The sequence below is a fragment of the Ranitomeya variabilis genome, chromosome 5, assembly GCF_051348905.1.
Source record: "Ranitomeya variabilis isolate aRanVar5 chromosome 5, aRanVar5.hap1, whole genome shotgun sequence".
Classification (NCBI taxonomy): Eukaryota; Metazoa; Chordata; class Amphibia; order Anura; family Dendrobatidae; genus Ranitomeya; species Ranitomeya variabilis.
In genome coordinates, this window is record NC_135236.1 from 499,915,445 (window position 1) to 499,932,296 (window position 16,852).

General features: G+C 42.3%; 1 protein-coding gene across 1 annotated transcript; it reads right to left on the reverse strand.

Annotated features, from left to right (window-relative positions):
* Positions 1-919: 919 nt before the first annotated feature.
* Positions 920-16,395, reverse strand: TMED9 (transmembrane p24 trafficking protein 9). The gene is made up of 5 exons (XM_077265681.1): positions 16,013-16,395; positions 6,449-6,549; positions 6,248-6,373; positions 4,560-4,706; positions 920-1,914 (listed from the first exon to the last, which is right to left on the reverse strand). Exons 1-5 carry the CDS (start codon positions 16,179-16,181, stop codon positions 1,765-1,767), a joined length of 693 nt encoding a protein of 230 aa, XP_077121796.1. The 5' UTR covers positions 16,182-16,395; the 3' UTR covers positions 920-1,764.
* Positions 16,396-16,852: the final 457 nt, after the last annotated feature.

Genomic DNA, 16,852 nt, shown 5'->3' on the forward strand with positions numbered 1-16,852 from the left:
TCAAATTTCTGATTTTTTTAATAAACACAAAACATATCAACTTAAATTTATGATTGTCATAAAGTATAATGTGTCACGAAAAAACAATCTCAAAATCACTGGGATATGTTGAAGCGTTCCAGAGTTAATACCACAAAGTGACTCTGGTCAGATTTAAAAAATGTGGCTCCGTCACTAAGGGGTTAATTCCTGTGAAGCACCTAAAGGGTTAATACACGTTTGAATGTGGTTTTGAGAACTTTGAGGGGGTGCAATTTCTAAAATGGTGTATGGTGTCACTATTAGGTATTTTCTGTCACACATGCCCCTCAAAAGTATAGTTGTATAGTTATAAAGTTGGAAAAATTAATAATTGCTAATTAACATCCTAAAAAAAAAAGATGCAGATGTAAAGGAGACGTGGTAAATGTTATTTATTATCTATTTTCTGTGTTATATCTGACTTAAGGGCATAAAAATAAAGAGATTGAAAATGGCAAAATTCAGATTTTTTTTTGTCCAACTTGATATTTTTAGAAATGAACGCTAATAATATTGACCTAAATGCATCACTAACAAAGTACAATGCGTCACGAAAAAAAAAAAAAAAATCTCACAATCAGTGGGATCCGTTGAAGCGTTCCAGAGTCACTACCTCAAAGTGACAATGGTACTGGTCAGAATTGTAAAATTTGGGTTGGTCAGGAAGGTGAAAACAGACTGGGGGGTCACAGGGGTAAAAGGGGGGGGGGGGGTTCGAGTGCCAGGTTTACTTTCTGGTTTTCTTGCGTCGTTATCCTGTGTTGAGAGATTATTAATAGCGATAAGTATTGTACAAAATGCCATATAAAGCTTGTGCACAGCGGGTTTTCTAATACAAGCAAGAAAAAGCACTGGAGCCACAAATTTAGCAAGTAAAGAGACAAAATTAAGACCAAGATGGAGAGAAATTTTGTTTTTATTTAAAGCAAAACATGAAAATATCCAGACAATCAAAATCAGTAACTTCAGGACCCTTATAATCTTGGATCCTAGTGGCTTAAATCCCTGAATAAAGAAGGGAGCCAATTTAATGACAGTCTCTTAGAGATCAGTACTGCAGGTGGTGTGCACGTTTTTGGCAAGTGCTATTCAATCTCAAAACGTGGCAGAATAAAATCTCATGACAGTACAACAGCAGCGAAGTCAAATTCTGTCCTACAAACCTTTGTCAGTCACAGAACAAAAATCTGCTAGCCACCGTGGCAGTTTCCTCCAGTGCAGTGCCAGCCTAGGCCAGGAGCAGTATTCATATTTTGTATCCACCTCTATAGAAAGAAAAATCTATAACCATCAGTAATGATAAAAGCACATAAAATTAACCCAAAAACCGCTTCACCATAAAAACAATTCTGAAAAAAGAAAAAAAAAAAGAAAAAATCCTTTATTTTTACTGCAAGTATAATTTCCCTGATTTCTGCAATAAAGGAAAAAATGAGGAAAAAAAACCCCAAAGCTTATTTTGGTGCATTTTGGGACAAGTTCTAGTTCAATAGAAAAAAAATATTTAAAAAAAAAATGCAAAAACTGAATATTAAGAACAAATCATTCAGTATTTTAGGACAGGTCCTGCTGGCTTGACAGGGACATATCTGACAATGGTGATCCAAGTAGAGTGTTCTGGTCCCACATGCTGGAGTCACCATGTAACAGTTCCATCTAATTGATTTTAATGGTGGAAGACACCTAGCAGGGGATGGATCCAACACTTCTGGTAAAGCAGACACTGCTACTCTTTTTTACAGTTTACACCAATTTCTTTGCTTCAAAGAAACTCTTCAGATGCCTCATCTGCCAGATCCCAATAGCTACAAGTATCAGTGTCTGAGCAATGGACCACCATAAGACACGCTGGTTGGTACTTTCACTTGTCTGTCGGAATCTCTCCTCCCGCCACTGCAAGAACCAGGATAACTGATCAATATGTCATAGGATATATCAGAAAATACAGGTAAAAATTAGTGATGAGCGAATATACTCACTACTCGAGCATGCTCGGGGGTCCTCCAAGTATTTTTTAGCGTTCGGAGTTTTAGTTTTTCTTGCCGCAGCTGAATGATTTACATCTGTTAGCCAGCATAAGTACATGTGGGGGTTGATTGGTTGCTAGGGAATCCCCACATGTAATCATGCTGGCTAACAGATGTAAATCATTCAGCTGCGGCAAGAAAAACGAAAACTCCGAGCACTAAAAAATACTCGGAGGACCCCGGAGCGTGCTCGAGCAATGAGTATATTCGCTCATCACTAGTAAAAATATTCAACTCAAGAGTTTGATACTTAACCAATGATGATAACATTTAACATCAATAAGATTAAATGATTCCTCAAATTAACCTCTTAAGGTATCCTTTTGCATCCAAGTAGTCCTTTTGCATTTTATTTTTCTCAACTTCTGAGAGTTCTAACTTTAATTTTTCCTTTGACATCACCGTATGCAGAACAATTTGTGGTTTTCAATTACACTATGTACAGAAAAATAGGAAAAAAATATACCAAGTAGGGTGAAACGGGTGGGGTGGGGAAACAATTCCGCCTTTGTTTTCATGGCATTTATTGTGTGGTAAAAAATGACTGGGCAGCATTATTCTTCAGGACAGTATGACTATGGCGAGACCAAACATATAGCATTCTGATATTTTAGTCTTTGCAAAAAGTAAATATAAAAAATAGTCATTGTCAAACTCATAACTTATTTTTTTACCTTTAAGAAAAAATGAGACAATTCAATTTTTTTTTTACTATACTAAAAAAAGTTATTTTTTTTTAATTTTCACTTTATTTTGTTAGTTCTCTTAGGGGGAACTGAGCCTGCAAATGTTTGATTGCCTGCACTAGACGGTACTACAGCATATAACGAATATAATGAAATGAACAGTCTCATACAAAGCCCAGGCTTCACAAGCATACCAAGCCCCCCGAAAACCAAGGCTGTCATGGCAACCCATCAGCAATCCACAATCAGGTCACGAGTGGCTGATTGGTACCTCAATAAATGCCCAGACAGGACTGCATCACTTCAAAGCAGCTGTCCGAGATTGACAGCAACACTTAAAGAGTCTGTCACCACATTTTACCTATCTAAACTATTAACATGGGCATACAAGTTATAGACTGCTGAAAACAGACTTATCTGTGTGTCTCATATCAGATGATTTATCCACAACATAGCATCTGAGATCACTTTATATAAATGACATCTTCCAGGCTCTAGGGAGGATGCTGCCTGGAAGATAACTGCCTCCAGAGCTTATTTTACATGAAGGGGCAGTTACCAGTGTGAGACATGTAATGGCCACTCTCTGCTCCCCTGATCTCACTGCAGAGCTGTGTGTGACTATAACTGACATCTGCAGCTTTCTCCCATCTTCAGCTTCCAGGTCACAGACAGACAGGGTTCTAATATTGTTACAATACAGCACAGCTCACAGAGAAGCAAAACAAATGTGTTTGTAAGAAGACTAATGTAATTTCCCCTGTTCTGTGTTAAGGTACCTTCACACTCAGCAACTTTACAACGAGAACGACAACGATCCGTGACGTTGCAGCGTCCTGGATAGCGATCTCGTTGTGTTTGACACGCAGCAGCGATCTGGATCCCGCTGTGATATCGCTGGTCGGAGCTAGAAGTCCAGAACTTTATTTGGTCGTCAGGTCGGCGTGTATCGTCATGTTTGACAGCAAAAGCAATGATGCCAGTAATGTTTTACATGGAGCTAACGACCTGTGAGAACGGTAAGTGAGTCGCCGTTACGTCACTGGATCGCTCCTGCATCGTTGTGGAGCTGCTGTGTTTGACGTCTCTACAGCGACCTAAACAGCGACGCTCCAGCGATCTAGTTTAGGTCGGATTGTTGTCTATATCGCTGCAGCGTCGCTGAGTGTGACGGTACCTTTAGTTACATGTCTCACTGGTAACTCCCCCTTCATGTAAAATAATCTCAAGAGGCAGAGTTATCTTCAAAGGCAGCAACCTCCCCATAGCCTGGAAGAGGTAATTTACATAAAGTGATACACAATGATTTCTCAACAACAAGGCATCTGATATGAGACACACAGAGGACGTTTTCCAGCAGTCTACAACCTATATGCCCAGATTAATAGCCGAGATAGGTCATATGTGGCGACATTCCCTTTAAAGTGTTAAACAGCTGCAATGGGAGCTAGCTTCCATTGCTGCTGATACAGGCATAAGGCAGTTGTATCATACAGATTGCATATTCCGTGAGGCCAAATTCAGATATCCATGACACATCGTCTGCGTGTGGACCGTGTGGACAGTGATAAATGTACTGACCCAAACACAGCCACATATATGCCTCTGAAGCTGTTGAGTACAAGCTGTGAGACCAAGGGCCAGTCTGTACATCACTACCTATTCATTGATCATGAGCCCACTCCATGATGTACTGTTACATTGTGATGCCAAGGGGGGTTAAACAGATGGTACTCTTTTTAGGCACATGCACGACAGCATTTCATAGCCCATTCAATCACTTTTCAGGATGCAATATCAAATGCAGTAATACTGGTATTCTTACCCTTTGGTAGTTTTGTTCCTTTTGAATCTGTTCCACTTGCTCGATCAGTTGCCGTACGCGCAGCTGTAGCGTGTTCAGTTTGTCCTTGGCAGCAATCTCTTCATAATTATTGGCATGCTCCCCAACTTGGATGTCAAGGTGAACCCTCTGTTAAGCAAACACATTTTGGGAAGCTAAATCATTTAGTAGACTGGGCAAAAACGGCTGGGGATAAGCCAAGAAAATTCATGCAAACATGATATACAAGACAGAGTTTAATCAAATAGGACAATAAGAATACAGAGATCAGCATCGCACGCAGAATGCAATACAAGCCAAAGTGCGCTTTTGGCAATTACAGTGGCTTGCGAAAGTCTTCATTCCCTTGGCATTTTTTCACATTTTTCTACATCATAACCTGGAATGTCACTGTTTTTTAGGGTTTTCATCAGTTCATGTAAAGAACACATGCCTACAACTGTGAATATTTGTTTTTCTTTTTATCGTGAAGCAAACAATAGGAGAAAATAACTGAAAACTTCAGTGTGCATAACTATTGATCCCACTAAAGTCAGCACTTTTTAGAGCCTCATTTTGCAGCAATTACAGCTGCAAGTCGCTTTGGATAAGTCTCTATGAGCTTTCCACATCTGGCAACTGGGATTTTTGCCCATTCCTCAAGGCAAAACTGCTCCAGCTCCTTCAAGTTAGATGGTTTCTTCTGATGAACAGCAATCTTTAAGTCTGTCCACAAATTATTAAATGGATTAAGGTATGAGGCTTTGACTAAGCCACTCGAAAACATTTACACGTTAACCCTAAACCACTCTATTGTTGCTTTAGCAATATGCTTTGGGTCATTGTCTTGTTGGAAGCTGAACCGCTGTCCCAGTCTCAAATCACCGACAAACAGGTTTTGCTCAAGAATAAGTCTGTATTTTGCACCATCCATCTTTACCTCGACTCGGACCATTTTTCCTGTCCCTGCTGCCGAAAAATATCCCCACAGCATGATGTTGCCACCACCAGGTTTCACTGTGTGGATGGTGTTCTTAGAGTGATGAGCTGTGTTTGTTTAGCACCAGACATAGCGTTTACCTTGGTGGCCAAACAGTTCAATTTTGGTCTCGTTCGACCACAGCACCTTCCTCCATACATTTGGGGAGTCTCCCCCATCTTTTGGGAAGCTCAAAACGAGACTTACAATTTGTGTCTTTTTTCTGCTTCCTCTTCTATAAAGGCCACCTCTATGGAGTGTATGGCTTATTGTGGTCATACAGACAGATACTCCAGTCTCTGCTTGGGAACTATGCAGCTCCTTCAGTTACATTTAGTCTCTGTGCTGATTCTGATTAATACCCTCATTGCCCTGGCTGAGAGTTGTGGTGGGCAGTCATCTCTCGGCAGGTTTGTTGTGGTACCATTTTAATTCCAATTTCATGATAATGGATTTGATGATGATCAGAGGAATCATTAGAGATTAGGATTTTTTTTTAATAACCCAACCCTGACTTGTTCTTCTCAACAACATTGTCCATGACTTGTTTGGAGATCTCCTTGATCTTCATGGAGCTAATTATTATTATTATTTTGTTTTTAAAGAAGCATATGAGCAAGCTCTACTTCGGGCACCATATAGCACCCCCTCTTAACCACATAAGATACCTGGTGGTCCAAACATACTTAGATTCACCCAACTATTAACTTACCAACATCCCACCAGCAAAGAGAGAAAACTTAGTGGAGTTTGAATGGAGACAAATCTGGTGCTCTCCTGGGGTGTGGGAAGTGAAGGTGAAGCGTCCCTCTGATCCATACTGACGAGAAAGAATGACCTACACAGAGGAAGCATGTATATGTTAGTAACATTAAGAAGATAAATATCTATATTATATGAATTATGCACTTACTTTATCATCTGGATCCTTCACTTCTACAAACATGCCAAGGCCAGGTGTAGCGGGTAAATACTCCTCCCTCTGCTTGTCATATAGCTGGGTGCGGTAATTACCTGTAAAAGAAGGAAGAAGGGTAAAAACCTAGAATAAACATCACTTCCACATGTCATTTACCTTGTGTGTAATCATCATTTTAGAGACCAGCATTATCAAGCAGTACTGTACAGCCTTTTTTTCAGAATATTACCCACATACACATAGGTAAAGACAGCTGATAACCCAAAACATGAGGTCTTCCTAATTTTCCCTCATAGCAGAGAATCCTAATAAGCCCGGTCATTTAGTATCGATAGTAGATACTGTAACCCCTTCATAGGTGTTGCATAGCCAGCTTTACTATTTCCGCACTGCCCATAGACTATCAACATCTGAGTGGTCCACATAGTACTCTGCAGTGATATTATTAACCCCTTCACCCCCAAGGGTGGTTTGCACGTTAATGACCGGGCCAATTTTTACAATTCTGACCACTGTCCCTTTATGAGGCTATAACTCTGGAACGCTTTGACGGATCTTGGCGATTCTGACATTGTTTTCTCGTGACATATTGTACTTCATGTTAAAGGTAAAATTTATTCGATATAACTTGCGTTTATTTGTGAAAAAAATGGAAATTTGGCGAAAATTTTGAAAATTTTGCAATTTTCCAACTTTGAATTTTTGTGCCCTTAAATCACAGACATATGTCACGCAAAATACTTAATAAGTAACATTTCCCACATGTCTACTTTACATCAGTACAATTTTGGAACCAAAATTTTTTTTTCGTGACGGAGTTATAAGGGTTAAAAGTTGACCAGCAATTTCTCATTTTTACAACACCATTTTTTTTTAGGGACCACATCTCATTTGAAGTCATTTTGAGGGGTCTATATGATAGAAAATACTCAAGTGTGACACCATTCTAAAAACTGCACCCCTCAAGGTGCTCAAAACCACATTCAAGAAGTTTATTAACCCTTCAGGTGTTTCACAGGAATTTTTGGAATGTTTAAATAAAAATGAACATTTAACTTTTTTTTCACACAAAATTTATTTCAGCTCCAATTTGTTTTATTTTACCAAGGGTAACAGGAGAAAATGGACCCCCAAAGTTGTTGTACAATTTGTCCTGAGTACGATGATACCCCATATGTGGGTGTAAACCATTGTTTAGGCGCATGGCAGAGCTTGGAAGGGAAGGAGCGCCATTTGACTTTTCAATGCAAAATTGACTGGAATTGAGATGGGACGCCATGTTGCGTTTGGAGAGCCCCTGATGTGCCTAAACATTGAAACTCCCTACAAGTGACACCATTTTGGAAAGTAGACCCCCTAAGGAACTTATCTAGATGTGTGGTGAGCACTTTGACCCACCAAGTGCTTCACAGAAGTTTATAATGCAGAGCCGTAAAAATAAAAAATCATATTTTCACAAAAATGATCTTTTCGCCCCCAATTTTTTATTTTCCCAAGGGTAAGAGAAGAAATTGGACCCCAAAAAATGTTGTGCAATTTGTCCTGAGTACGCTGATACCCCATATGTGGGTGTAAACCATTGTTTGGGCGCATGGCAGAGCTTGGAAGGGAAGGAGCGCCATTTGACTTTTCAATGCAAAATTGACTGGAATTGAGATGGGACGCCATGTTGCGTTTGGAGAGCCCCTGATGTGCCTAAACATTGAAACTCCCTACAAGTGACACCATTTTGGAAAGTAGACCCCCTAAGGAACTTATCTAGATGTGTTTTGAGAGCTTTGAACCCCCAAGTGTTTCACTACAGATTATAATGCAGAGCCGTGAAAATAATTTTTTTTTTTTTCTCAAAAATGATTTTTTAGCCCCCAGCTTTGTATTTTTACAAGGGTAACAGAATAAATTGGACCCCAAAATTTGTTTTCCAATTTGTCCTGAGTACGCTGATACCCCATATGTGGGGGGGAACCACTGTTTGGGCGCATGACAGAGCTCGGAAGGGAAGGAGCGCCATTTGGAATGCAGACTTAAATGGATTGGTCAGCAGCCGTCACGTTGCATTTGCAGAGCCCCTGATGTACCCAAACAGTACAAACCCCCCACAAGTGACCCCATATTGGAAACTAGACCTCCCAAGGAACTTATCTAGATGTGTTTTGAGAACTTTGAACCCCCAAGTGTTTCACTACAGTTTATAATGCAGAGCCGTGAAAATAAAACATCTTTTTTTTCCCACAAAAATGATTTTTAGCCCCCCAAATTTTTATTTTCCTAAGGATAACAAGAGAACTTGGACCCCAGAAGTTGTTGTTCAATTTGTCCCGAGTACGCTGATAACACATATGTTGGGGTAAACCCCTTTTTGGGCGCACGGGAGAGCTCGGAAGGGAAGGAGCACTGTTTTACTTTTTCAACGCAGAATTGGCTGGAATTGAGATTGGACGCCATGTCGCGCTTGGAGAGCCCCTGATGTGCCTGGACAGTGGAAACCCCCCAATTCTACCTGAAACCCTAACCCAAACACACCCCTAACCCTAATCCCAACGGTAACCCTAACCACACCCCTAGCCCTGACACACCCATAATTCTAATCCCAACCCTAATCCAAACGTAAATGTAATCCAAACCCTAACCCTAACTTTAGCCCCAACCCTAACTTTAGCCCCAACCCTAACTTTACCTCCAACCCTAGCCCTAACCCTACCCCTAACCCTAAACGTGACTGAAATACGTGGCACTGAAATACGTGGCACTGAAATACGTGGCACTGAAATACGTGGCACTGAAATACGTGGCACTGAAATACGTGGCACTGAAATACGTGGCACTGAAATACGTGGCACTGAAATACGTGGCACTGAAATACGTGGCACTGAAATACGTGATACGTGGCACTTAAATACGTGGCACTGAAACACGTGGCACTGAAACACGTGGCACTGAAACACGTGGCACTGAAACACGTGGCACTGAAATACGTGGCACTGAAATACGTGGCACTGAAATACGTGGCACTGAAATACGTGGCACTGAAATACGTGGCACTGAAATACGTGGCACTGAAATATGTGATACGTGGCACTGAAATACGTGGCACTGAAATACGTGGCACTGAAATACGTGGCACTGAAATACGTGGCACTGAAATACGTGGCACTGAAATACGTGGCACTGAAATACGTGGCACTGAAATACGTGGCACTGAAATACGTGGCACTGAAATACGTGGCACTGAAATACGTGGCACTGAAATACGTGGCACTGAAATACGTGGCACTGAAATACGTGGCACTGAAATATGTGATACGTGGCACTGAAACACGTGGCACTGAAATACGTGATACGTGGCACTGAAATACGTGGCACTGAAATACGTGGCACTGAAATACGTGCAACTGAAATACGTGGTACTAAAATATGTGGCACTGAAATACGTGATACGTGGCACTGAAATACGTGGCACTGAAACACGTGGCACTGAAATACGTGATACGTGGCACTGAAATACATGGCACTGAAATACGTGGCACTGAAATACGTGGCACTGAAATACGTGGCACTGAAATACGTGGCACTGAAATACGTGGCACTGAAATACGTGGCACTATGACTGTCAGAAAATGTTCATTAAACGGTTAGGGGTGAGGTTAGGTGTAGAGTTAGGGTTAGGGTTTGGATCCCTTTATCACCTTGATGGTGGTGGGTGGCTTTTCAGTGTGTTTTCTGTTTTTTTCGATAAAAATGCATGCGTTTTTAACGCAAACAAACGCATGTGCTTAAAAACGCAAGAAAATACTGCAGGTTGTATTTCTGAAAATGAACGCATGCAGAAAAAAACCGCATGCGTTTGAAAACGCGACCAAACGCGTACAAAAAAACCGCATGCGTTTTCAATGTTAAATATAGGGAAAAAACGCATGCGTTTTTTTGTGCAAAAAACGCTGCAGACAAAAACGGAAGTGTGAAACCAGCGACGCTTTTTATAGCAAAAAAGTTTTTGCGTCTCCACATTTTGAGACCTATAATTTTTCCACATTTGCTCCACAGAGTCATGTGAGGTCTTGTTTTTTGCGGGACGAGTTGACGTTTTTATTGGTAACATTTTCGGACACGTGACCGTTTTTGATCGCTTTTTATTCCGATTTTTGTGAGGCAGAATGACCAAAAACCTGCTATTCATGAATTTCTTTTGGGAGAGGCGTTTATACCGTTCCGGGTTTGGTAAAATTGATAAAGCAGTTTTATTCGTCGGGTCAGTATGATTACAGCGATATCTCATTTATATCATTTTTTTTATGTTTTGGCGCTTTTATACGATAAAAACTATTTTATAGAAAAAATAATTATTTTGGTATCGCTTTATTCCCAGGACTATAACTTTTTTATTTTTTTGCTGATGATGCTGTATGGCGGCTTGTTTTTTGCGGGACAAGATGACGTTTTCAGCGGTACCATGGATATTTATATCAGTCTTTTTGATCGCGTGTTATTCCACTTTTTGTTCGGCGGTATGGTAATAAAGCGTTGTTTTTTGCCTCGTTTTTTTTTTTTTTTCTTACGGTGTTTACTGAAGGGGTTAACTAGTGTGGCAGTTTTATAGGTTGGGTCGTTACGGACGTGGCGATACTAAATATGTGTACTTTTATTGGTTTTTTTTTTTAATTTAGATAAAGAAATGTATTTATGGGAATAATATATATATTTTTTTTTTCATTATTTTGGAATATTTTTTTTTTATTTTTTTTTACACATTTGGAAATTTTTTTTTTTACTTTTTTACTTTGCCCCAGGGGGGGACAATACAGATCGGTGATCTGCCAGTTTGCATAGCACTCTGACAGATCACCGATCTGCGAGAAGTACAGGCTGCTTCACAGTGCCTGCTCTGAGCAGGCGTCTGTGAAGCCACCTCCCTCCCTGCAGGACCCGGATCCGCGGCCATCTTGGATCCGGGTCTGGAGCAGGCAGGGAGGGAGGTAAGACCCTCGCAGCAACGCGATCACATCGCGTTGCTGCGGGGGGCTCAGGGAAGCCCGCAGGGAGCCCTCTCCCTGCGCGATGCTTCCCTGCATCGCCGGCACATCGCGATCATGTTTGATCGCGGTGTGCCGGGGGTTAATGTGCCGGGGGCGGTCCGTGACCGCTCCTGGCACATAGTGCCGGATGTCAGCTGCGATATGCAGCCGACACCCGGCCGCGATCGGCCGCGCTCCCCCGTTGAGCGCGGCCGATCGGCTATGACGTACTATCCCGTCGGCGGTCATACGGGCCCACCCCACCTCGACGGGATAGTACGTCAAATGTCGGGAAGGGGTTAAAACAAAAAAAAAACAAAAAACACTGCACAGTAAAGCACCTGCGAACATATGATCACTGGGTATAGGGATGGAGCAGTTGCTGCTGGATCCTTAGAGACCCAGTCAGCTCTGCTATGTAGGCAAGAGCCTTCATTGTCCCTGTAACTGGGGCTAATATACCAGACCCAGTTACAGTGCAAATCAAAATAAAAAATATAGAAATAAAAGTATTTAAAATGTTGAAATGTCCCCAAACGTTATCTTTTAACTTTATGGGTGGCTCAATGTGTGAAATAAATGAATAAGAAATAGATAAAAGCAGGAAAAAATAAAGTTGCTGCCAGTCCAAATTAATGTAACTAACCCAGCACCTGTAAAGAAAAAAAAAAGCGTCTGATACATAAAAATAATAGTTACGGAAAGTAAACAGTTTCAAAATGCATTTTAGTGGTGCTTTGTGGTTACAAAAAAAGTAAAAACCAGACTAAAAGAATGCAAATTAGATTGTCAGTCCATACTACATGCTTCACGAAGATCACAGAAAGACAAACCGGTATCGTTGTAAACCGCACGGCTTTCTCAGCACATTCATAAAGTAGGTTACGGCTTAGGGTCTATGTGAAGCTGTACGTATCGGCATCGTGGATTTCATTTTTACAAGATTTTTGTAGAATAGGATATATTGATTTTGGAATGGATTAAATTAATAATCCATAGTTAAAGAGACTATAAAAAAACGGCTAACTGTTTATATTAGTTTTAGATTTCTTTTTTTTAATTTTTCCACATCACAATCTGTTAAAGAGAACCTGTCATGTCAGACGCTGCAGGTTGATAGCATGATGAAGGTGCCCGTCAGTCACACTGTAAGGGTGGCACCTGGGAGAAAATGAACTTTATTTCTCTTGGTAACTGAAGGCTCAGTCATGCTGGCGTGCCCAGAGCAATCACCACTCATAGCACTGAGTGACGGCTGTAATCACGCCGGCTGTACACTGATGCACTGCTGAGCTGCCTGTCTGTCTGAGCAACTTTCATACTTGCTTTAAGACATGAAAACTAAGATAGAAACAAAGTGAACATATATCCTGCTGCAAGTAAAAGCAATAGTGCATACAAATAACAGGGTACTTAGTAAACACTGGCATAAAGGCCATCCCACCAGGGCCAAGGTGTACCCAAATCGTTTTTTGCACTTAGTGCAGGTACGGCTGTGGCCTCCCTTCCTTTGAGCTGCACATTACATTTATACAGCTGCTGGGTGTCTGTATTCGGGACCCGGTCCTACTCAGCCTCAATTCACATTGATGTCATTTTGACACATGGTAAGGTTTTAATACTAAGGGTTCGTACCATCCTGATTTTGGTACACCTTGACATTGGTGGGATGGCTTTTATGCTAATTTTTTTTTTATACAAAAAAAAAAAATGTGTTCACCAAGTACCCTACGTTATTTATATACACTATTTCTATTTATTGTACTAATTTACTTCCAGCAAGGTATATATTCCTTTTTCTTTCTGTCTAGGTGTTGTCTGTTTGATGGCCAGTGTGAACATGCTCTTATGTTTTGCATACCAAGTTGTACTCCTGTTCATTTTTTTCAGTTACCTTTAGCGATAAGCGAATGTGCTCAGATAAGGTGTTATCCAAGCAGGCTAGGGTGCTAACCGAGTGTCTTTGGCGTGCTCAAATACTATGTTAGAGTCCCTGCACCTGACATGCATGAATTGCCTGTTTATTAGGCAATGCCTGCGTGTGTTGTGGCTGTCAAACAGCCGCTAGACATGCAGACGTGGAAACCTGAACATATTATTTGAGCACGTCAAAGACACTCAGACCCGAGCGTGCTCCAAGAACACATTATCCGAGCACGTTCGCTCATCACTAATTACCTTTTTTAGGATATGTGCACACTGTGGGCCTGATTCAGCAAAACAATTATGCCAGAATTCTGGCATAAATCACTGAGAAGTCATGACATTTTTGCAACTATTGGCTTTTTTATACCAGTTTCACCTAGCTCTGGCAAATTAGGGGTGCAGGAGCAGAACTGGGGTGTAACTAGCTGTGGTGTCCCTTACATCACAAATCTTACTGCAGTCAGTGACTGGAGTAAGATTTGTGGTGAGGTGTATGCCACTTGTCAGATGCCCCTGGTTCATTAAGAGGTGGCACCTCTTAATGAACCAGGAGCATCAGACTCGTGAACGCCCCCTGGAAGAATAGTGGCATGAGACTTTTTTGCTGAGATTTTGGATTAGAAACCGAAAGGAAACTTTCCATGGCTATGTGCCCACGTTGCGGTTTTTAAGCATTTTTGCTGCAATTTTCCACTGCGGAAACGCTTAAAAAACACTTACAAACAGCATCCCATTCATTTCTGATGCATTCCGCAATTGATGTGCCCATGCTGCGTTTTTTTCTGCGATGGAAACGCATTGTGGTAAAAAACGCAGCATGTTCATTATTTTTGTGGAATCATGGCAAATCCGTACCCATAGACATGCATTAGAAAAATTGAAAATCGCATGAAAAATGCATGCAAAACACGTCAATTACGCGTCTAAATCCGCATGCATTTTTCCTGCCAAGGGTGTGCAGATTTGAAGCAGAAAATTCTGCAACATGGGCACATAGCCTAAATCCTCCTCAAAAAGTAGTAGTTTCTGCTACAAAAACTCAGCAAAAAAATAAATTTACCCCCAATGTGCACATACCTCCAGACTCAAACTTCCAATTGTTTCAGGAAATAACATATGCGCATTAGCCACAATGCTTGGACCCTAGCCTTATCTTTTTCAATTAAATTGTGTAATGAGCCTGTGCAAAAGTAATTGTGAGGAAAGGGGCAGGGTCATTAATGACATCACCTACTGTGAACAGTGGATCCTGTGTTATCAGCTGTGTATAGACATCAGAATCCTACTCAGATTGTAAGCTTGTGAGCAGGGCCCTCATTCCTCTTGGCAGCTGTTTTGATCTATGCGATTATTGTTATGCTGTAATGTCTTTATTGTCTGTACAAGTCTCCTCTATAATGTAAAGTGCTGCGGAATATGTTGGCGCTATAGAAATAAAATTATTATTATTCTCGAAAAGGGTTCTGAAAACTCCCACTGGGAAGATTGCTAGTTAGTTTTTTTTTTCATTATATAATAATGATCATATGAAAAAAAAATTGCTAAAACGAAAAAAAATACATGTAACAAAAACCTGATGTAATCAATAGGTCATTTTCTGATGATGGCTTCCCTGTTTTAGCGGTCCCGAGTAAGGCAGGGATTCCAGGAGACAGTGGCCACGACACAGGCTTACATGCCACTGCTACATAGCAGCAAAGTGCAAGTGAATGGCGTTACACTGCGAGCTGCAAAGTACTGCAACAGGCATGTCCGAAAAAAATTCAACTGGTTCTGCTGGTATCTCTTGGTATCTTGGGGGTCACAATGAGACCCCGTACATTTGCACATAGCTGCAATGTAGCAGCGGCATCCAGTGATCTCAGGCTGTGCAATCTGCGCCACTGCCAGAAGCCAGACCCCATTACTGAAATCTCCGCCATGGAGTGTTTAGGTGTGCACTGTGTGGTTGGTGCCATTTCTCTCAGGAGGGGCTGGTAAGCGGTCCAGCAGAATACAGACTGTCCGATAAATAATAGTGACAGATCCTGACCTCCTGTCAGTGAAGCCACGGTGGATGGGCTGAGGCACGGCTCACCGGGACTCCTCAGTAGACTTGGACCCTGGAGTGCTACCACTTGGTAGGACAGAGCAGTACGAGGTTAGGGGTCTATAGTGGGGCAACAGGCCTAAAAGGGGTCTGCATGCAAAGTACTGAAACACCAGGGGACTGTGGGGTTAGGGGTGGAAAGTCCTCGCACCGTGAGGTAAATGCGGCTGTCACTATGGCCAGAATATACTTTATCCTTTTACTTTGCCATGAAGACTTGGCAGAAGATGGCATCAGTGCCTCCCCCCCTTACTAGCATAGAAATGTCACCTGACTAAAAGCCCCCAAAGAGCAGTGAAATGCCAGCGTGTTAGAGGAGAAGTCAGACCTGCAGCCCCCTCCCCACAATGGCATCTCCTGGCAGGGGCTTGTCAGCAGGCCTCCCATTATAGGGGACAGTGGCCGGGAAGTCTCATGGCAGGACACTATAGCAATGGACTGCACATGTCTGAGGCTGAGCAGCTACTGAAGGAGCAGGGAGAGGGGCAACACGAGACGTGAGGAACTGTTCACACTCCCCCCGAAATTTACCTATCACCATGGTTTCGTCCGGAATCTCCTCTATAAAACATTTCTTCTCGGTCTCTCCTATGTGGAAGTAGAGGGAGGTGGCCGGCCCCATACAGGCGGCGAGCAAGAGCAGCCAGGCAGCAGCCATCTTCCTGTAAGACCAGCACCTCACCGGAAGCTGAGGTAGCATCAAACCGGCTGCCACGTCCACCCCATCCACCAATCAGAGGCTGGGCCGCAAACGCTTCTGGGAGTTGTAGTCTGAATGCTCCCCGGCACTGCTGACGTCATGCCGGCAGCGCGAGTCTAGCGGGGGAGCTGGGAGCAGAGCGGAAAACTGGGGACGCGGGAGTGCGGCGCATGGCTGAGGAAGGAGGCGTGGGCTGGGCGCCATAGACATTGTCACTGTGGGGTGTGAGCTGGGCTGCTAATAACACTGAGACTAAACCTAAAGATGCCACAGATGTGGGATAATGTGTCCGCCGCCATTAAGTGACCAATAAGCTATTGCCGCTGACTAGGACTCGAAAGGTGAAGCTGGGGATACAAGGGTGGGCTGCCATGTACCATGGTGTGGGTGTTAACGCCCCCTTTAGCATTTACGGCTTGTCAGTTTATGACAGTGATTCGATGCTGTAAATATGTGACAGACTTTAGCAACGACTCCACACCTGATTCTTTTCTTTTTGAAGGGGGTTTCTACTTTTGGGGACAATTTTTTTTCTTACTTAAAAGCACCACTCCAGCATTTTTGTAATTTCATCTCCGCACTGGTGTTACTCATCCATGTTCCCTGCCCCCAGTAATACACTCCCCAGCCGCCATCTTCTGCTCCTCCCAGCGCCGCTCTTGTGACCGCAG